The 22,351-nt window shown below is 47.2% G+C and overlaps 1 protein-coding gene across 2 annotated transcripts in view; it reads right to left on the reverse strand.

The window, feature by feature from the left end:
* Nucleotides 1–22,351, reverse strand: part of TUBGCP3 (tubulin gamma complex associated protein 3) — a 60,100-nt gene that overhangs the window by 4,186 nt on the left and 33,563 nt on the right. Inside the window, exons 13-20 of one of the 2 annotated variants that reach the window (XM_036831566.1) lie at nt 22,207–22,315; nt 19,181–19,352; nt 17,044–17,179; nt 16,138–16,206; nt 13,478–13,613; nt 6,109–6,197; nt 5,852–5,983; nt 2,453–2,593 (exon numbers count right to left, since the gene is read on the reverse strand). In XM_036831566.1, the coding sequence (XP_036687461.1) occupies nt 2,453–2,593; nt 5,852–5,983; nt 6,109–6,197; nt 13,478–13,613; nt 16,138–16,206; nt 17,044–17,179; nt 19,181–19,352; nt 22,207–22,315 (984 nt within the window). Of the gene's footprint in view, nt 1–2,452; nt 2,594–5,851; nt 5,984–6,108; nt 6,198–13,477; nt 13,614–16,137; nt 16,207–17,043; nt 17,180–19,180; nt 19,371–22,206; nt 22,316–22,351 lie in introns of both variants that reach the window. The other variant, XM_036831565.1, reaches the window with a different exon arrangement.

Consider the following 22,351-nt stretch of genomic DNA (forward strand, 5'->3'; position numbering starts at 1 on the left):
GGCCTCGTGGCGGGTGCCCGGCTTGTTCTGCGCCCCCTGGGCCTGGGACGCCCTCCGTCCACGCTCACCCTCATCTCACCAGGGCCCTCCTCCTGCTGCCCGGCCGCCTCCGGGTTTCGCTGCTTCCCCAGCGGCTTCAGCGGGCGTGTGGGTGACTCTCTCCCCGTTTATTTCCGTCGGCACGAGGGTTGTGCATTTTCAGAATCGCGTCCTGGGGTTCCGCAGCCTGAGAGACACAGGTCACCCCTAGTGCCCCCCCGGACCTCCCGCCGTGGCGGGGCCTCACCGCAACCCCACCTTCCATCACAAGCTGGCCCTGTCCTCTCTACTGCCTTGTGCCCTCGACGGCAACCTGCTTCCCTTTGGACAACTTCAGTGCCCGGTGCGTCGTCCATCCTTTCCACTCTGTCCTGTCTCTTCCGTCCCAGAACCTCCTGACCAAGCAGGTCTGCCCAGACGAGCCCTCAGCCGTGGGCGAGCAGGTGACGGGTCCAGGGGGCAGCCCCAGACCAGAGGTTACCCAGAGGCCTTTCCTTTGATGAGGTGGGTTTAGCCCCGTTACCTCTGTTGATAGGACAGACACGTCTGGTCTCACTGTCAGCATATCAATGAGACGCTTTCTGGTCTACCTGACGGTGGTCATCTTTTACCATATGGTCTGTGTTTCTTCTGATAACCGGAAGACTTCTAAGTTTGTTCCAGTGGTTACCTTTAAAAGGATACCTTCATAAAACGGGCCATCCCTGCGCTCTATTTCTTCAGACAGCGTTACCAACCAACCTGAGAGCAAATGGTGAGCGTCCCCCTTCTTGCTGCCTGATTTTAGACGACATTATTTTCATGTCTGTATCTTTTAATATACGTATACCTGTTTTACTTACTTCATGAGCTTTAAAAAATATCTTTTGATGCTGGGCTTTAAAAGATGAAGTAATTACTAAAGTTGTATTACTTTCTATCTCTTCTTCCCCTACCACCTTTTGTCTTTTCAAACAAATTTTTTAAATATTCTATTTTACTGTAGTACAGCGCATATAAAAAAGCACGAGAACCCTCAGTGGGGAGCGCGATGCATCGTCACAACGCGGTATACACCTCACAGCTGGGCTGACATGCACGTTCACGTCAGCAGCGCAGCGGCCGCGTCCAAACACTTTGTCTTGTATTTGCAACCAGGTAACGATTTTACATAGTTAAATTCAACTTTGTTTTATAAATAAAAGCTATCCCTAATGATTAAAAGCAAAAATGAAACCAGTTAATCCAACTGGGTACTGAGCTGGTGGCAAAACCTTACGGGAAGAGCTATTTCAGGGAGGTCACCTTGTGGTAGCGGACACGTGGCTGGGAAATCGCACGGCTGCTGCACTGTGGGGGGAGGGTCAGGATGCCTGTTCTGAGACCGTGGTGTGTACAGGTGTGTACAGGTGTGTACAGGTGTGTGGGGGGCAGGCGGAGTCAGGGAACAAACTGCTGGGCGAGCTCCTGCTAGAAAACAAGATTTCCAATTGTGAGACAGAAAAAGAAAGAAAGAGAAGGCCTTTAGCCCTAAATCTGAATTGGACGTATTATCACACACGGTTCTGAGAAGTGGGAAGAAAGCAGAAAACTGAGGGCAGGGACTGCAGGAGGAAGAGGCGCCCGGGAGCCCCTGCCTGGCAGCAGCAGCAGGAACGCGGAACGCTGTGGGCGGGGTGGGCCAAGGCCCCGACCAGGCGCCCTGGGCGCTCCGAGCCGCCCTGCACAGCCCCTCCGGCCTGCGGGGGCCTCGGGTCTGATGATGCCACAGACCGTTGGCCTCACAAACGCTAACCCTTCCTCGGGCACACTCGCAGCTCGCAGCTCTTCCCTCTCCCGCGTACCCGGGCGCATTTGAACAAACACGCCGAATAACCCGCCTTATCAGGCGATCTGCTCCGAGGAGCTGGCGGGTAACAGTCTGTCACCACCCCAAGAATAAGCATCTTGAAAAAGTGAAAGACTGTACAGATTATATCCGATACAAGAAATCCCATAAAGACTCAAACTCATTCAATGAATCTTGGTACTTCAAGGACATGAACTACTTCAGTAAGGTCACTGAAAATAGCCGATGTTCAGAAATCCGGTTCCCACGGGTATACATGTGTCCACCGGCTCCAGATGAGAGCGATGCAGAGTCGGGCACCACCCAGCGGAGACACCAAAGCAGACGCACGTCCCGACGCTTACCGAGGAACGCTGGCAGAGACCAGCGCTTCCCGTGAACACCGCCTTTATTTTTAAAGCTGAGGACGATGGTGATGGTGCCCGCTCCCTGTAAAGAGTCCCCAGCCGCTCAGGACCCCGGCCGCACGTGGATACGACCACAGCCGCAGCGACATTTCAGCGGCAGAGTCTCTGCTGCGCTGGTAACTACTGCGGCAACAGTCCACTATCTAAACGGATAAGCCCACCAGCACCGAAACCGTACCTCGGCTTCACGCTGCTGCCTCCTCTCCTCAAACCGCAGGCGTCTCTGTAGCTCTTCCAGGGCGGCTCTGTAGATGGCATCTTGGGTGTTCTGAAGCTCGATGATTTGGTCAAACACGGCCCTCAGCTGGTTTAAAAGTGCCTGCGGAGAGAAGACAAGTTTTTTCTTTTTATGAACAGAGCCCCCAACACGCTTACTACTAAGTTTTTCAAACAAAATACTGACACTTAGTGAAATTCTCAAGGCGCTCTTTAGCTGTTCATTCATGCATCCGCAGACACTGACTGAACACCCGGTCCTGGCAAACACGCGAATTCTGAATCACCATAGCAACAGCAAGCAGACAGAGCCCAGGCTCTCGGCCGAATCACCTCCCATCCTCACCGACACCTGGCAACCCAAGGTGCTGCCCAACTCCAAAGTGTGGAGCACGGAGCTGCATCTGCAGTGGGACTGCTCGAGGATTAGAAAGGGATGGGAAAACACTTTTTTTTTTTTTTGGTGGCACATACCAAAACCAGACAAGGAGAATATGAGAGAGGAAATTCTTTAAAAAGTATAAAAAACAAATTCTGCAAGGTTTTTTAGAAAAAGGTATCATGTTTTACACCAGGAATGAAAGGATGGTTTTAAACCAAGGGCGACAGTGCGTCTCCCTAATTCACGGGGCTCCTCAGGGCACACGCCTACCGCAGGTGGTTCATTCTTTCTCTAGTGCGGCATGGAAAGGAGGAGACCACAGCACACAGTCTCGTATGTACACCAAACGATATCCGCGCACCATACACACCCTAACCCAGGGCTGTACGGCGAGCACCACGACACCGGCGCCAGCGGAGGGGAAGGGGCGGGGGGCTGGACGGTAACAAGAGAGCCAGCACCCACGGGGGGTCTTCCGTGGGCAGCAAGCCCCGCGCTCGGCTCAGAGCTGCCTGCTCCTGGTGGGGCCCCAGCCGCAACACGGAATCAAAACAAAAACTGGAGACGACTTTCTAACAAGGATTTATTTCTTCTAGTTTGTTTCTTTATTGTAGTCAAATAAAAATTTACTATTTTTGGAGCTGGGGCGACTTACTGCTGTTTACTCCAAGCTAAGAGTGCAATATGTGCTTCTGTTATCAGCAATCTGTTCAGAGGGGGCGACTACAGAAGTGCCTTCTGTGCTGATACCGGTTTGCAACAATTTACAGTGTGACTCAGGATTTTTCTCAAGAATGCACAAACAGAAATTACAAAAATGTATACACACACCTGTCACAACCTCCAACTTCAAAATTACGTGTATCAAACAGCCTTGTTTTTCTTACTAAGTGACGTAAGAAAAATACATTTAATTTATGTCAATAACAGACTGCCTTAATTTGTTTTATATATTGGGTTTCTTAAAAAACAAAAACCTTCTAGTGATTACTTTGAACAAACCATCAAATTAAAAGTAAAACCCTCAGCAGACGGACCATTTCAGAAAAGATCATTAGAGCCTTCAGCAAACGACTCCTTCCATGAATTTAGCCAGGACCAACTCACACGTAAACATTTACTATCATGAGAAAATTATGCTACAGGCAAAAATATTTTCTCCCTTGGATTCTGTTCATCTCCGCAGACACCTTTAGCAGGGAGCAGCGTGGCCTCCAGCTGTCTACAATGGCATTTCCACAGGTGCAAACGGGCAGAGACGCCGCTACTGGCAGGTGCATGTGCTCTCTATTCGCCAGCCCGGGGACAACCCTCAGCCCTTCACACGTGTTCTAAAAAGCATTAGATCTAACGATCGTAAATCTCCCCGCCAAACACACACACACAAGATGACTTTTAACTGTTTAAAACCAGTAGCAACTCACATGTGCCAGGCACTATGGTGACGGCTTACGAGCAGCACACAATTTAACTCTCACAAATGTAGGGAAGAGAGAGGAGTGTCGTGCTCTTTCAGAACACGGGAACGCTGGGGCCAAAGGCTGAGAAGCGGGACAGAGCCTTAGGCCCACCTGCCCGCAGTGCCCCGCGCCGTGCGAGTGGACGAGGACACGGTGGCAGCGAACGCCCGCAGCCCGTCTGGTCGGGCCCTGGACACTCATCTACCTGGACCGAACACAAGCGTGTCAGCAGGCAGACCCCTCACAGGACCTGCCCGTGGTGTCAGCCTGATACAGACGAGGTGCAGTGAGCGAGGCTGAAAGCCCTGAGGCGTGTGCTTCTTAAGTTCTCCTTACGCTCCAAGTATCTTAAATTACTCCTGTGCCGCTGTTTCAATATATTTATAAAACATTCTATATAGAAGCATCTTTAATCTGAAGCATCTATAAAGAAGCACATATGATCAATAATTCTCTAATAATGAAATCTCGCATATCAAAATACCCGTTTTCCCAGCCATGGATGGCTAACCAGATATACTAAAAAAATCAGACAAGTATAGCTGATTCACTTTGTTATACAGCAGAAACTAACATACCATTGTAAAGCAATTATACTCCAATAAAGATGTTATAAAAAAATGATAAAAAAACAGCACTAAGATACAATTTCTCACCTATCTATCACACTGGCAAAAATTTAAAAGTATGACAACATGTTCTGTTGGCAAAGCTGTAGGAAAATACACTCTCATGCGCCTGCTGTTGGGAATGCAAATGCACACAACGCTTCTGGCAGGGATTCTGGCAATATCTAATAAAGCTATCTACCGAAAAAAAAATCAGACAAAACAGAAGCCCTTTCGAGCAGCGTGTTCCCACAGAAGGACCCCTGCAGCGGGTGGAGGTTTAGGGGGAAGCAACCCTCTGCAATCCTGAAGCGTCTTTAAAGTCGCACATTTAACGGCAAAAACGCACTTGAAATTTTGCTTCCTACTTCGCATTTGTCTCAAGTGAAAGCAAAGTGTCCCTTATCTTCCCAGATCTCTGAATAAAATCTAAGCTCCGGGAAGACTTGCCACACGGAACATGCAACTTTCAGCAGAGCCTACGGGAAGCAGTGTCAGCAAACGAGCAGGGGTTTATCCAGACAGACAGCCTGTCCCGACTCTGCCGCCAGAGGCTCCGGAAGGCCTGGCCTGCGCCCACACCCCCTGAACTGAGGGAGGGGCTCTGAATGCTTGTTCTCGCACTGCCGTCCCTCAGGACGACTCCCCCCTGAGCAGCACGCGAGGACATCACTGCCACCCCAGGAGGTGGGTGGGCGCCACCGATCTTCACCCTCTCATGCCCAGTTCAAGGCACGTTCTCACCTGAGCACCACCGCTCCAAGCCTGATGGGAAACACCACGCTAGCAGCAAGCCTGCCCCGATGGGAAACACCACACTAGCAGCAAGCCCGTCCCGACCACCAGGGCTGTGGCTGCACCGGGGGACGAGCCCGAGGGAAGGACTGGCTGGCCGTCCGCTCTCGTCTTACCCTGGAGTCGGCGTCCAGCAGACAGCGGGAGATGACGGTGTCCAGGAAGGCCTCGTGCGCGGCGATGATGTGGTCCAGGTCCTGGGCCTGCTGCACTTTGTTCCACAGTTCATCCCAAGAGCACTCAAGCACCTGGAAATGACGAGAGCCTGACGGAGAAGCCGGCGCCACGCTGGCGCGGCGCCTTCCATGAAGCACAGCACGAAGGCCTGAGACAAGATGACCTCAACCAGAATCAAGGGCTGACTCGAACGTACCTCAAATGTAATGTAATACTGCATCTGATGGATGAAATGGACCATCTCGGAAGCCAGAATGTGACAGTGGTGCAGCACCCCAGAGAATTCTGCAAGAGAGCCGGACACCGCCGTCGGACACCAGCACAGCCCGCCCTCCTGGCCACCTGCAAGCTGTCTTCCCCAAACTCCCTCACTTTCACTCTCGACCCCTAAGGCAGGAAACAGCCTTTCCAGAGTCCATCTCTGTGCTATTTGAACACGTGTTTAGCCACCTAATCATGCAGTGACAGATTACTTTACGGAATATAAGGATCTAACAAGAAATGGCATAAAATGAAATAACTGTATTTGAAAATTAGAGAAATTCTGTTTTACAATAATGCAATATCTTGAATAAATATAAGCTCAATTTTATGGTTTCTTTACAATCAGTCAGTCTGCCTACTGTGTGTGAGACTTTTACTATTCCCTAGCTATCTGGCGACAAAAATGACATTTCCCTAAGTACCGAATGTGACCTTGTCACCTGAGAGAAACATGAACTTGGAGAGGGGTGGGCAGGGCCCAGACTCCACTCCTGTTCTTTGTGAGATTGTAAAACCAGGAAAAGGCTGGAAGGTCACCAGGGAGCGGCCATTCTCTGCTTGGACTTTTCATTTTTGTTCAGAGACTCCGCTGGACTATTATGGGGTACTACTGTCCCTGAAGGCTCCGTTGGGGGAACGACTTTAACATGGGCCAGACTGGACATATTTCTGTTACCACTCCAAGGGCCTTCAATTAGCTACCTGCATAACTCACTTGTCGCTGCATGCAGTTATTTGAGAAATCATTCTTGTCCCTTCCTCAAAGGGTAATGACGGAGTGACGTATAAACAGGTGTGAAAAAAACAATAGTGGTGCTATATACTTGAAAAAATACTGCTTTCTACAAGCTGAGGACTAAGCGACACTTGTGGGGATTCTGCCTTGTCTAACAGGTCCTCCTCGGCCAGGGAAGAAACAGCATGGCCACCTCAGAAAACCGGCACAGGCTCCCAAGCCTGACGTCCCCCATACCATCAGGAATCTGCAATCCATGAATACGGTTAATATTCTTCTGAAAGACAGCTATAAGCTTCCTATTTCATTTGTAAGTCCAGAGTGAAGGATGTACTTTTCCTACTAAAACCATCAGAGGGGCTAAGACTTCTAGTCTAGCACTCAAAGTCTATTTAACTGAAATTACTTTTCCATGTAAAAAGGCGTAAGAACATGCTGTTTTCAGCCATATTCATCTGCATTATGGTTTAGGTAAGCTTCTCAGAGAAGTAACCCCAGTGCGCAACTCCATCTGGGGTTTAACCAGAGCTGGAACGGCGGGCTGTCCTCCCCCGATGCCAGGCAGTCCTCCTGGAGAGCCGTCCGTGCACATTCAAACATCCCACAGGCATGCGGGCACGTGCCAGTCCGGTTCTCCACATCTTTCTCGGTGTGATGTGATTTCTTCGTAGAGCGGCAAAGTTCCATGAAACGGTCTGTGATACGAAATAGTCTAGAAACGCCTTGCGGAAGGGTCTGTTTCTTTAGCGTTCTTCACGTCACCACAAACTCCGGGTGGACCTTTCCCGGAAGCCCAGCGTCTCTGAGGCCTCGTCCAGCACAATCTCACCACTGCCGAGGGCACGGCTCTGCCCGCACTCACAGCAAACGGGGGCGGCCTGCTTCCCAGCCTCGTGCGACGGGTCTGCAGTTTACACTAACCCAGCCTGACATTTTCCCACCAAAGAAAGTTTAAGATCACAGACAGAACGGTAGGTCTCATCCCGGCTCCCGGCGGATGACCTGAGAACACTGACGCCCCAGCTGCCTCGGGGCCTGGGTCAGTGCAGAAGCAAGAGCACACCTGCGGCCACTCGCCAGCCTCCGGCTCCAGGACAGTCTTCCACACGTCGGGGAAGAAGCGCGACTCCAGGTTCCACTGCTCTGTGTAGTGTGGGTCTCCTCTAAGTATCACCTAAGCTGAAGTCTTTTCCTCCTGCCCAGATCTGTCTTGGGCTGCAGATCCATTTACCCTTAAAAACATCTCACACAGATGCGCCTGACCTGGCAGCCGGCCCCCGCTCCTCCCGCAGTGCCCGGAAGCAGAGGCCCAGGCGTCCACCCCGGCCACACCGCCCACCCCACGGCTCTCAGTCCCGAGGCTGCTGGCAACCCGGGCTGCGTGAGCCTTGCACACCGTCACGGTGGACCGGGCTGCTGGCCTCCCTGCTCACCCCTTGGGGCGGACCCTCTCTGGCCCCCGCTGTACTGAAGTCACACCGGCTCACGTGGCCTCGAGGCCCGTGGACCTGGCCCAGCCCCCCTTCTGGACACGCTCTTCTGCCGGGCCCCCCGGCCGCTCTTCCCATCTAACGCCCTCACCTCCAGATGCCAGCCCGGGAGCCCCTCCATCCTATGACGCCACCTGGTGGGGGTCTCCCTCCCATACTCCCACAGCACCTGGTCTTTCCTACTTCAAACGACGATCAAAGTGCCCTAAGCGCCTGCGGACACGTCCAGCTGGCCTGCGAGACAAGACGCTTCCTGACCACAGGGACCCTTCTGTCACATCCACCACTGGATACCAAGAACGGGCAGCTCCAAGTAGGCCAATCATTATTTACTGAATGAATCATTTCGATCCTCAAAATTTAAGGAGACAGTCTGCATCATCTATGTCTTGACTATTTCATTCACATCCCTTTCAAAAGGTTTCCATGACCAAGGCAAATTTGGCAACAATGTTAAAATATGTGTTATTTTCTTTATAGTCTTCAAGTACTACCAAATGTATTTTCACTCTAGAAAAATCATCTGTTCTCCAGTCTGTAGTGAGCATGGAGGACAGTATCTTTAATGCACCCTCCCTCGAAGATAAAGCCTCTGAGAGTGAAGGGACCCGAGGGCACTGCCTCCTGAAAAGGGATCTGGTAAAATAACCCACATGGTAAAGTCTGCAGTCCCTCTAACACCACAGTGCTTCCCTTCCCCACGGGGGGAAGCAAGCGCTCTGAGCTGAAGGATTTCGGAACTGCTCACTGCCCAGTTAAGGCTCTAACGACTATGAACCCAGTTCACACAGAGACTGAATTCACAAGGTATACTTCGGTCCTTTAGCTCCTAAAAAATACAACTTACACCTGAAACAGCCCTTGAATCTCTTTACGCAGAACCTTGAAAATACACTTAAAACATACTTATAACATAAGTACTTGTGTTTTTATAACTGAACCACAAATAACCATATAATTCTAAAAATCCCAAAAGCAAAGCAACATTCACCCTGAGGTGCAATAAATACATAAATACAGTACATCTCCCGCTGGACTAACGTAGCGGCAGATAGCTTTACACAGACACCAAGAATGACCATCTCCCCTCCGGCGGACTTAGGCGTGAGACGTTAGACCCATCTGTAATCCTCTACTGCCCCTCAAGGCTGCGGGAGGGACTTCAGGGCTTTAAAATACACCAGCAGCTCTCACAGGCTTGACCGTGTGGTCTGGACATCTTTCCCAGAAGCTTCTGCCCAACTGGAGATGCACTGGAAATAGCCTTGAGTGTTATTAAAAATTACAAAAGTTTCTTTCTAAAAAATACCCTAAAACAATTTATTCACAATTTCAAAATCACCTCCTTCAACTTTTATCTACAGCTGAGGGGATGATATTTAAAAGCGACTTCACCAAATTACCCATGAGATTCATTTCTCAAGGCTATGGAGTCAAAGGACGTTGGTAAGATCCTGGGTCTTTCCTGTCTCCTGGGTACAAGACCTCTGGTCACCGGTCAGGGCCTCCTGAAGACACCGTCTGGCGTCCTCTGTCTACCAGGCAAGTGTGAGGACACCTGTCCACGTGGGGCTCCCCGAGGGGCGCTGGGCTGAGCGCTGCACAGATTCCATCCTGGCAACCCTTGAAGGCAAGTGCTGCCAACCAGCCCCGACCCAGACGAGGACTCTGAGGCAGAAGACTAAGAATCAGCTCGAGGCCACAGCCCAGCATCTGGGCAGGGCACTAACCACTCGGCTTAGCAGTCTGGCGAACAAGAAGAGAACACTTCACAGCCGTGTAATCACTGAGGACTACCTACTCACCCACGTGGACAAAAACGAGAGACACAAAAAGGAACTTTCAAAGAGAAAAACATCTACTCGTCTTTGAGCCGCCATTCCGCTAAGTCTAGAACGCCAACTGTAAGATGAATCGTTATCGTATTAATCACCAAGAAAGGAAAACAAGGCCCGTGCCAGCAGGGGAGCCGACCACTTCCCCTGCCTCCTCCTCGTTCAGTTTCATTTCCAACGAGGACCAAAAAGGAGACTATTTTCACACCACTCTGTGGGGAGGGGACGCTCCATGCACTCCCTCCCCCTGGGACACAAAGGCTGAGAAGGACGCAGCAAGCTCGTCTACCTGTAGTTCTGTATTTGCCTATTTCATCTGGTTAAATGTTATTTGAAATACACATTTAGTTGCCACTAATAGCAACAGTTTTTAGATTAACTGAATCTAACAAAAGAACTTCCATTTCTTTTTAAAGGAAAAAAACCTTTAAACCATTTCAGATCAACAATCTTTTCTGTCTAGCTAAATGGCAAATATATATAAAAATGCGTTTAATCGACTTGGCATACCATTATCAAAAACTCTTGCTCTGAGCAAATCATTTTCAGGTGTTAACTGTTTACTCCAAACAACTTATTTTGATGAGCATTAAAATTATTCTGGGATGACAATCATGGGTACTGTGCACATGACCAAACACACACGTGCACACGTGAAGGATTCCACGGGCTGCTTTCAGAAGCGTTTTCTGGAATTTTCCTGTATTTCTGCCTCAGATTTATGGTTGGTGGGACATTTCTAAATCTGCCGTGTTAAAAAGACTAACTACCTGGTTGATCTCTGTTCATCAAGTTGCCTGGCCATTAATAACTAAAACACTTCCTTATATAAGTCAAAGGTAAGAACGCTGCACTCCAACAGAAACATGGGCAAAAAAACAATTCCCTGAAAAAACAAACACAAATGACCAAAAAAAGAAAGACAGAAAGAAAGAAAAGTGTTTACATTCAAAGCTAATTTAAAAAGCATTAAAAGGAATTAAAATGAACTTCCAGGGAACTCCCTGGCAGTCCAGTGGTTAGGACTCCGTGCTTCCACTGCAGGGGGCACAGGTTCGATCCCTGGTCAGAGAACTAAGATCTCGCATGCCATGGGGTGTGGCCAAAAAAAATAAAAAATAAATTTTAAAAAAATTCATAGAAAGCAAACAAATAAATAAAATGAACTGCCATTTTCACCTATCAAATTGACAGTTTGTTTGAACATAATATCCAATGTTAGTCAAAAAAAAAAAAAAGAAGAAAGAAAACAGCAACACAGACAACTATCAGCCAGTGACAGCTGTGCTTACGGGGATGTAAATTAAACTGGTACAAACTTTCCTGAAAAGTAATCTGACAACATGTACCAACAGAGTTAAAACAGAAGTACTAAGAAATATAAGTATTAGTAAATGTAAAGTAAAACTAAGATTCGTATCTGTTAACCCAGCAATTCCATTTCCAATTCACCTATTCTAAAGAAATATTCAGAGGCATATAAATATATATTTACACAAAGCTTATGGCATTATTTATATTAGTGGAAAAATAGTAAAAAAAAAAAAAAAAAAAAAAAACCCAAAAAACTATATGTCCAACCAAAGAGAAAAGATAAAATGATATGTCCACAGGAGGCAATATTATGCTATTAAAAATATTTTAGAAGAAGTTTTAATGACAAGGGAAAAGGCTCAGTGAAAGAAGCTGAAACTGAACACGATATAATAGGATCAAGTTATGTTAAAATTACACAGAAAACTGATCAAATAAATGCATTAGTTATCTTCAAGTAGAAAACAAAACTCATTACTGACTATTCAAAATAAGAGAAAAGCCAATTCGCATAGACATTGCTGATATTCAAATCAGAAAAACGTTATCAGAACCAGCTAATACTTAGAACTGTTACAGAGCTCAGATTTCCCACAGCTAAAAATAATACAGTTGTTCATTTCGAAAGGAGAAGAGTGATGCAATGACAAATATCTGCACTGTGCTGAAATGATCTCGATCAGACACTGAGGAAGATGAGACCCCTCTGCTCGCAGGGAGGGGGAGAGGGCAGGCCCAGTGGACACCTGGCAGGCGCACCGACCGTGTGACTTCCGGGGAGGGCGGGCCCGGTGAACACCTGGCAGGCGCACCGACCGTGTGACTTCCGGGGAGGGCGGGCCCGGTGAACACCTGGCAGGTGCACCGACCGTGTGACTTCCGGGGAGGGCGGCAGAGGCAAAGCCAGGAGCCAGCGCCTCCGCCCTCATCGACTAGGAAATGGACGCTGAAGGCATATTTACCGTCCACAACCACGAGAGGCTTTCAGAGAAAACGCCCCCTCTTGCCTCCTTCTCAGCTACTTCAGAGGGACCCCAGCATTAATCTTCTCGAAGTGAGTCCGGAGGAAGCTCGGCCAGGAGCCTAAGAGCATCACAACCACTCGCCGAGTCCCGCCGGGAATACAGAAAGCCTGGACGCCAGTAAACCTGTGATTCTGCGTGTTCCCACATGGACGGGTACCCACCAGCCCCCAGCTTCTGGGGTGTCACAGTTCTGGAACTCTGGGAGCTGCCCAGGGAGGAGCCTCGACCTAGTAAACAAGCAGAGCTCACACAGGCCGTTCTGCAAACAACTGCTCCTTTTTTAGTAACTGCTTTCACCAAAGGATTAACAGTGTGACGGTTTGGTTCTTCTCTGGAGACATAATTTGTTGAAATACTTTCTCAAACGTTTTGACCAAATCACTTTCAATATAAAGATTTCAAAATTATTCATAACTGAAGACACTCAATATTTATAACATTAAAATGAACTTGACTATATGACATGAGAGTTTTATTATAGCTTTTAACTGTAAAATATTGTAAAATCTTCCCATGTCCTGGTTTATGAACCAAAACAATATTAAAGCAATTCCCAAATAGACTTTAATTAAAACACTTAGTGAATTTTAAATGAGCCAGTGATTTACTAAACGGCTTTCTTTCCTTAAAAATTATTTTTAAAAAAAAAATTAAAGTACATATATGAACACTACATGATTCTAAAAGAAACTTCAATGTCTAAAAAAACCTAACTTGACTCAATTTCTTTTCCTGATTTGCACTGAAGTCAAGATAAGCATATTACAAATGAGCCTCTTCACAAAAGACAAATCCAAAAGCACAAGAAACCACTTTTCAATTACTTTAAGAACACTTTTGTTTTTGCAAAGCTGCTGGAAACCAAGGGCCAGGCGGGGACACGCCCTCTGCCGGGGTTTACCTGGCATATTTCTCAGGAGCTTGGCGTTGCACATGTGCCCCTTCCGGATGTCAGTGAGGATGTACTCCATCCGCTTGGCCCTCCAGAGGAAGTTAAACACTCTCAGGTAGTGGCTCATACACTCTCGAGTGAACACCTGGGAAGAGCAGAACACAGGCTGACAGGAACCTGTAAGGTGAGGGTCCTCCCGGGGCAGGGCTCAGTCTTTTTTTTCCTTAAACAGAAAGCCAGAGAACACACAACCAGCTCTAACACGTTCTAAGTAGTAGGTAAGCAACCAGCACAGCCCACTTCAGGAAAGCGCCATCACACAGCAACCACGCTGATCGTTTACGCGTCAGAGCACATTCAACGGACCTGATGCACAAAAGTTCAGTGTGACCGAAATTCCTTACAACTATGAACTGTCTAGAGCGGGGACGTTCACATCCCACTGCACTCACACAGGGAAACAGCACCCACAGGACGTGGTCCCTCAGTCCATCACTTACTGCAGAATAAAGTTCGGAGGAACATTCAACAAATATGCTCCTGACACCTCATGTAACACCCTGGAGATCAAGGGTAGAAATAAATGGATTTTATCCTGCCCATTGTCAAAATGACATTTGTCTTTCCAAATCCTTCTTCACAGAATTTGTAAGAATCTAAAACAATGCTGTGTTATAGAAGATATAACTATGTAACTAAGATATGTACCCATTCTAATTAAATTCTATACAAAAAATGACAATTTCAGTGAGAATAGAAAGGAAATAGAGATTAATATAGTAAATTAAACAGGGAAAAATCAGGAAATCCATTTGCTTCTAAAATCTGATTCTAAAACCATAAATTTTTAAATAAAATAGCCCTCTTTTTATCTTTCTAGCAACTTCTGTATCCAACTGCACAGAATTTAATGTGATAGTTAAAAATTATTTCAATTTCTAACGTTAGTCTGATTATCTGCAGCTGTTCAATAAAACGGCTACAGGTACAGCCACTCCACTGAGAACATGCCAACCCAGGACGTGTGCCGACCCTGGGACTGGAGCACAAAGACCGGACGGGCAAGAGGCCATGCCCCGTGTGAGTCCTGGGCAGACTCCAGCAACCAACTACAAGACCTCTTCTCCTTCCAATCCAGCCTCTCCCGTCGGACCATCAACCCGCTGGAGTTGGCAAGGAAATGGACGCCTATGAGCCACAGGTAGGGATCTATCTTAGATTTCTTTTTAAATACATCTATGATATAAACTTCTTTTCTTGACTCTACTAGAGCTTTTAAAAATCTAAAATCTTGAAAATATAACATAGCGTGATCAATTGTTTATGCACAAGGTATGCAATGCGTAACTTCGATACTCTCAGTAAGATGTGCAATATCATACAATAATTAAGTAACCGTGTATACAGACCATGTTCAGTGTATCTACTACTCCAGGCACCTACATTTTGTGAAATAATCGATGCAGCTGCCTTCACTATGGTATCATTTATACTATGAAAAAAATAATATGTAAAATATGCAATATTAACAAGGTAGATAATAGGAAAGTTTCTAACATAAATAATTTGTTAAAATATCCTCTTTTTTACCTTATAATTACTTAAAACTATTTATGACATACATCAAAGGAGAAAAAACTAATTTGAATATGACCAAAAATTAAGTTTGAGCACAGTTATATATTGAAAATGTAGTAGCTTTGATCTGGTAAAATTTAAACACGGGGAGTTTATGTGTAAAAAGCCTGCCCCAGGAGCCACCGCCTCACAGGAGACAGACAGAGCACCTGCCAGAGCAAAGCCGTCAGCCCAAAGGGAATGCAGGAGAGCCTGGCTTCGGTGCAAGTTCTCCAGCGGGAGGCGGGCCCATATCACACCTGGAGAGGAAGGACAGCCACAGACTCCCACTCTGCCAAGACCGCTAGGGAGACACTGTAGAGCCAAATTACACTGCTTCTTAACAAAATATTTTCCCAAGAATTAGAAGAAATGCATGTCCTTCTTCAATATTTCAGATATGAAAGTGACTGAGATAAGTTCAAAGAGATGCCTTGGTCAAGGAGAGTTCACTCAAGTCTGAATAAAGAAAAACTGAGCACTAAAGAGGGCATTTTAATTGCAGACACACAAGAAGAGAGCTGTGCTGGTCAATCCTTTATGATCTGGGAACCATTCAAGGAAATAGTACTTTTCTTTAAACACAGTGAAAGCACTATGAACAATAGGACAGCTATTTTCTCATCAGTTTAAATGAATACTAAATATCAAATTTTATCCAAGTAGTAAAAATACAACTCCACTAAAATACTTTATAGTTCCCTTCAAATTATCCTAAATTAGTCACTACAGTCTAAGAATAATGGAACAAAATGAATAACCCATTTATTAAGTACTTGCTGAAACCTATGATAAGAACAAATGATATTAAGAATTCTTAAAATAATCCAGCACTTCAGCACTCATTAGTGACTGTTGTGCGCACACACACACACACGCGCGTGCACGCACACACACACACACACACACGACTCTGGCTCAAGCATTCATTCAATGGATGCATCCGGGATACAAGCGAGCACTTCACGCGGTGCTCTAGAGAGAAAGCAGCTCGGAAGCAACAGGACGTGCAGCCACCCAAACAGCTATGATGGCGCCCAGCGGGATCTTACGGTTGCGATGGGCCCGTCGACGTGGTAATCCAGGCTGAAGACGTCCCAGCCGGTGTCGCCTGGAGAGACCTGAGCGCAAAAACAAACACACAACTGCAGGGCTTCCCACCACTGTGAGGCTGTCGAGTCCTCAAAGAAAAGGCATTAAAATAAAGCCCAATTTTTAAAAACCACTCAGCAGTTTTGAGCATGAGCTGCATGACAGCAGAGGAGGGCATCTTTTGTCCACTCCTGTACCCTCAGCATCTAGACAGTGACAGGCACATACGCAGTGCCCTGCAAATATTCTGGAATAAAGAGCATATTTTCAATGAATATTGTAAAATCAGTTTTAACATTCATCAGCATTTTCTCAAATGACAAAAACCCACTGCCTTTTGGGTTCCTAACCCTTAAAAGTAAACATTTGTTAAAAACCCACAGGTTCTGCTAATGGTCCTCCATCATAAGTAAGCAAACAGTGTATTATGTTTATGAAATACTCATTCCCCTAAAAAAAGTCATCTTCTACCAACTAAAACTAAACACCTCTATTTGTGATCAATGCTACTGCGATCTGTCACCTCTGTGCCCGGTATCGTCACCAGCAGCAGCAGTGGTGGTGACTAAGCGTCCACGTGGCCAGGCCCCAGGACAGAGCTGCATGTCCCCTGCCCGCAGCCCTGGGGGCCCTCTGTCAGGAGAACACACTGAGGTGCGGGGACCCGTCTGAGGCCACACCACGCCAGGCCACTGGGCAGGGATTCCGACGCACTGTGGCCAGCTCCCCCCCCACCAGAGCGGAGCAGCGAGGAGAGGAGAGGAGAGGAGAGGAGAGGAGAGGAGAGGGCAGAGCGGAGCAGCGGGGCCTCAGGCCACATGGAGGGCATCAGCGAGGAGCCCCGGGTGGGACCAGAGCTGCGGTACCTCCAGCAGCCTCACATCCAGTCTTCTGAGGGCCTCAGGGCTGTCAAACTGGGCGTTGGTGGCTCTGACAGCTGTTTCAAGAATTCCAGTCAAGTTGTGTTGGTACAAAGTCGTAGCCGGACGGGCAAGTTCTGGTCTTAACAGATTTTTGTAAAAGTAAAAGAGAATGTTACTTGAATTCTTAATGCACTTCCTAAAAACTTAAAATTATAAAGAGTTCAAATTACAAAACCTAAAAGGACAAATGGAACCAATACAACACGGTAACAAAATGACTATAAAATTTGAATGCTACAGAATTAACTATAAATAAGATTTCATCAAGTATTTTGGGGAGCAAAACACTTCTTTAAAATTAATTTTGATTCAGCTTAAAATTGAAAATCCTTAAGTGAGCCACACATGTTAACAAATACAGTTTTCAAACTTAAGCCTGGTCTACAGTAGCATGAACTACTGTAACTTCCTGTACAAATCCAATGGGCAGAAAGGACTAGATTAAATCAAAACAATTAGCTGTGTGGACACCATGATTCTAAAGGCTAAAAACTACTGCATTACCAGCAAACATTTAAGGGTTACTGACATCTGCGTTCCTAAATATGAAACTGACATCTGCGTTCCTAAATATGAAGCTAACATTTCTGAGATCCGCCCCAGGTGTGCGCAGGGTGAAAAAGGACCAACAACGTCAAGTGTCGCTCAAATAAATCTGAGGCAAGCTAGAGACTGATGACATTCCCCTTTTAAAACTGGAAACTTAAAACAGGCCTTTGAGAAGAAATAAATTTTTCATTTACTATCAAGGATGAGACACTCTGATTATTAAAACCCAGCATAAGGCAAACACGGGTAAGTCAGCTAAATGATGCGATCTGCAATGTGGCCATGGCCTCTAAACGTTCACAAAACACCTGCTCTCCTCCACCCCAAACCTGCACACTTGCCCCACCACCCCCTGGGCCACTGAAAGAACATCTCCCCCTAAAAACTCATCTCCACCCACTCCCCACAGGTGCTGCCCTGGGACCAGTACTTAAGTCACCAGCGACCCCCTTCCTTACAGAGAGCAGAAAGGCTCCTTCAGGAAGTATAACCACCAAGAATTCATGTTCAGCAGATCATCAACTCTTTCATGAGCTAACTCCTCAAACAAGGTTACCCCTGAGCCTGCTATGTGTGCCCCCAAAACTCAATCATCTTTCGTACTGAAGACGGCCTTCTGGTTGGAGGTGGAACTACGGCGCTGCCGTGGCTGAAGCGGCTTCTCAAGTGCAGTCCCCACACCAGCAGCTTCCCCTCGGCCGGGACCCTCCTAGGGACGCACCGTCCTGGCTCCAGCCCAGAGCCACGGAGCCGGGCTCTGCGGGCAGGCCCGGCCGTCCAGTCCAACAATCCCTGGAGGGGATTCCGACACACATGGAGTCTGGGGACCAAAGGCCTGAGACACTGCTGGACTGACACAGACACGACTGAAGTGTCCCAAAGGCAGCGCCAAGAAGCCACACGTCCAGTCCTAGGTGCCCGAGTCCACGCTGTGCCCACCCTCGGCTGCCCGGGGCCCGGCTGTCTCCTACAGAGCTGGCCCTCCTGTCTCTATGGCAGGAAGGAGGGACACACACTTCCTTCTTGAAGGGACGGTGCCAGGAGGAACATCATGGAACTGAATGGAAGGAGTAGTTCTATGAAGAACTACTAATGGAAGGGACAAACTAATGGAAGTTTGTCCTATGAAGTTGTTTTGTTTTTTTGGTTTTTTTAGCAAGAAATAATGTAAACTAAAAACATGGAAGAAAAAGTTCCATTTTAAAACATACATACATTTTATTTCGCAGACTACTCTCAAACTGAAGCTAAACTAACCGACCACACCACGCGCCCCTCATACCCCTGCTGGTCGGTGCCAGTGCTCAAGAGGCACACGAGCCCCGCGAGTGAAGCACAGGACAAGAACTAAAGGGACGTTGGCTTGATGATGCGACAATTTTCTCTCCTCGGATTTCATCTTCCCAACATTCTATGAGAATTCAACACATTTCCTCTAATGTCGCTTATTCTTTTAAAGAGAAACTGTAAAGCTCTTTATCATGCTGAACTCTACTGCACGTTTACGAAAAAACCTAAAGAGCCTTCTTACTTGAGCAAATCCATTAAGTGCCTGATAAAGTCTCCTTGACCGAGCAGCAAGTACCGCCGCATGGCCTGCATGTGGTCCAGCAGTCTGTACTTCTTATTCAGAACATCCAGTAGGTACTTGCTGGTCTCAAAATAAGCCGCGTCAATTTTCCCCTGAAATGCATTTTCCAAATCTGTGAAAAAATCTGCAGCTGTAAAGAACAAAGGGGAAAAGTACGCATACGTACATAATCTGCATTTTACGAAGGAGGAATGAGAGACTCACACACACACAAGTCACTCCACACCTGCTCACAGCTTCACTGACAGGCCGAGGGCGCGGTCAGGAGGGCAGACCAGGAGGGCTTGTTTGTTCTTCAGAATAACGGTCCCATTAAGAAAAACCTATTTTAGTACTGCTGCTATTCTAATTATACATTACTGCGGAGAAACTAAGGTGTCCACGGTGAGGAAAACGTAGCTTTCTGTAGAAGGGGAGGTCTGATGGTGCAGTAATGTGAGGGCGCCAGGCGCTACGCTGACCACGGTCATTATCTGGGGGATGGGGGAGGGGGAGGGGCAACACAAATTTCTGTTGATCTGTGTCATTTTAAAAATGTCAAGATCCTCCCCCAGAAGTGTTCTTGCTGTACCATTGCTCGATTCATGAAGGGTTTTCCCGCCAGAGAAAAGGTTTAATGCCAACCAACGGCAGCCAAAGCGCCTGTCAGACGACACCCGACCCAGAACCTGCTGGCCGGTCTCTGTTCCTTATGCTCCCACAGGAAAACATCTACCCTTAGCTCTCTAGGCTCCCTTTTAAATTTCCAAAGTTTTTCCCATATGAGAAATATAAACGTGACTTTTCCCACTGCTGTTTGTATCATTACTAGCAGCCCTTCCGAGTCCGCGTCTCTCCTCCTCCCGGCAGCGCTGGCAGCCGAAACCCCCTCGCTCCGCAGAGGGTAGCAGCGGGGAGAGCAAGGGTGGCTGACTGAGGCAGAGCAGCAGCGCTCTGTGGCCCCCTCCTGCCTGCCCGCCGCGCGCTGGGCGCTCACGGGTGCTGGCCTCCGCTGCGGGTCTCCACGGCAGGCCGGGCACAGCACTCGTCCTCCCTGAGTGCCATCTTCTCCGGCCACTAGGGAAACGTCGAAGGGCATCAACACAACTCTTCACCGGGCTCTTCCTCCTCCTTCTACCTCCTCAACACAGGTGTTTCCAAACATTCTGTACTGGGACCTCCATATTCTAAGAACTAACCTGGCATCTCTGAATCCCTAAAATGTTTACACAGAACAGTGCATGTCAAACACACCTGAGACGGGGAGCCAGAGGGGTGAGAGGGAGATGTGTCTGGCCCGCGGCTGCAGCCGCCGCCTTGCCCTGGAGCCCTGGCCTTAACCGCATGGCGACACAGGTGCGACCACATCTCCCATCAGCCCTGACCTTGATCTGGATTTTCAGTACAACTCCAGCACACTCTGGAATCTCCCCTAGTGAGCCCTCTCAGATGCTGAAAATCAAGCTGGGCCAAAAGGAACACAAGAAGCTGCTCAGCATCACGACTCATCAGGGAAATGCAAACCAAAACCACAGTGAGATGTCACCTCGTGCCTCTCAGAATGGCCACCGTCGAAAAGTCAAGAAATCACAAGTGCTGATGAGGACGTGGAGAAAAGGAAACCCTAGTACAGCGTCGGTGGGAATGTAAATTGATGCAGCCACTGTGGAGAACAGTATGGCGGTTCCTCAAAAAATTAAGAATAGAACTACCATACGACCCAGCAATTCACATCCAAAAGGAAATGAAGTCAGGATCTCAAAGGAATCTCTGCACTCCGTGTTCACTGCAGCATTACTGACAAAAGCCAAGACATGGAAACAACCAAAGTGTCCACGGACATATGAATGGATAAAGAAGATACAGTGTACATATCCAATGGAACATAATTCAGCCTTAAAAAAGCAGGTGCTTCTGCCATTGGTGACCACATGGATGGACCTGGATGGCATCATGCTGAGTGAAGTAAGCCAGACAGAGAAAAGAGATGCTGTATGATCTCACTTACATGTGGAATCTAAAATAGTCAAACTCACAGAATCAGAGCGTAGAATGGTGGTTGCCAGGGACGGTGGGGAGGGGGAAATGGGAAGGTGAAGGTCCAAGGGTACCAAGTTTTGATTATACAAGATGCATAAGCTCTGGAGACCTGCATACACCAGATGGCACAGTGCCTACAGCTAGCAGTACTGCCCTGTGTACTTCAAGCACGTTATCTGTACACCTCATCTCATGTATCACTTTCTACCATTTACTACTTATTATTTCACTTTATTGTACGTTTAATCTCCATTCCTAGAGCACAGTTCATGAAAAGCATCATCATGGTGAATTCCTACCATCTCCCCTACAGCTACCACAATGCCTCACACAAAATAAACTTGAATGAGTCAAGACAACAGTATAAGTAACAAATGTAGCCAAGACTGGACAGCTGTCCGTGTAAGTCAGCCACACAGAGAACACATGAAATTACTGAGGATGGGGCAGGCAGCAAATGGGGAAACTGGCAGAGAGGAGAGTAGGAAATGAGGCAAAACCACGGAACGGTTAACACAGTGCGGCATTCTGAATACATAAACGCTGGGAATCCGTGCTGATTTCTGAACAAGCCTCTGAGTTCATTAGCAAGTGTTTCCTTTATTTCCTTACTTTGGCATACTGTCACTGCATCACAAAAAAAGTAACACAAGTTACCAAGGAGAGTAAAATAGCTACACCTAGTTATTTTTTAACTGTATAAGAAAGGAAATTCAAAATTTACACAGTAATAGATATTTTATATGTATCACACTGTATATTAAGGTATCTTGGATAATAATTCAGAAAATCTGTCAGTCCTATTGAACGAAACATACTTCAAGCAATATATAGCACTGTCACCACCACCATCACCAACGTCACCCCAACATCACCACTATCACCACCACCACCATCATCACCACCATCGTGCCATCACATTATCACCACCATCATCGTCATCATACCGTCCTGGGGTGATTCTGCAGACTTGGTCACAGCTATCATCTTTGTAGTGGGCGTCTGGTCATGACAAACCTGGTGCAGGAAATTTATTGATTTTCCTATCAAAAGGACCTAAAAAAAAAGGAAAATATTCTAGAGTTACCTTTA

Source organism: Balaenoptera musculus, chromosome 18 (genome assembly GCF_009873245.2).
Source record: "Balaenoptera musculus isolate JJ_BM4_2016_0621 chromosome 18, mBalMus1.pri.v3, whole genome shotgun sequence".
NCBI lineage: Eukaryota > Metazoa > Chordata > Mammalia > Artiodactyla > Balaenopteridae > Balaenoptera > Balaenoptera musculus.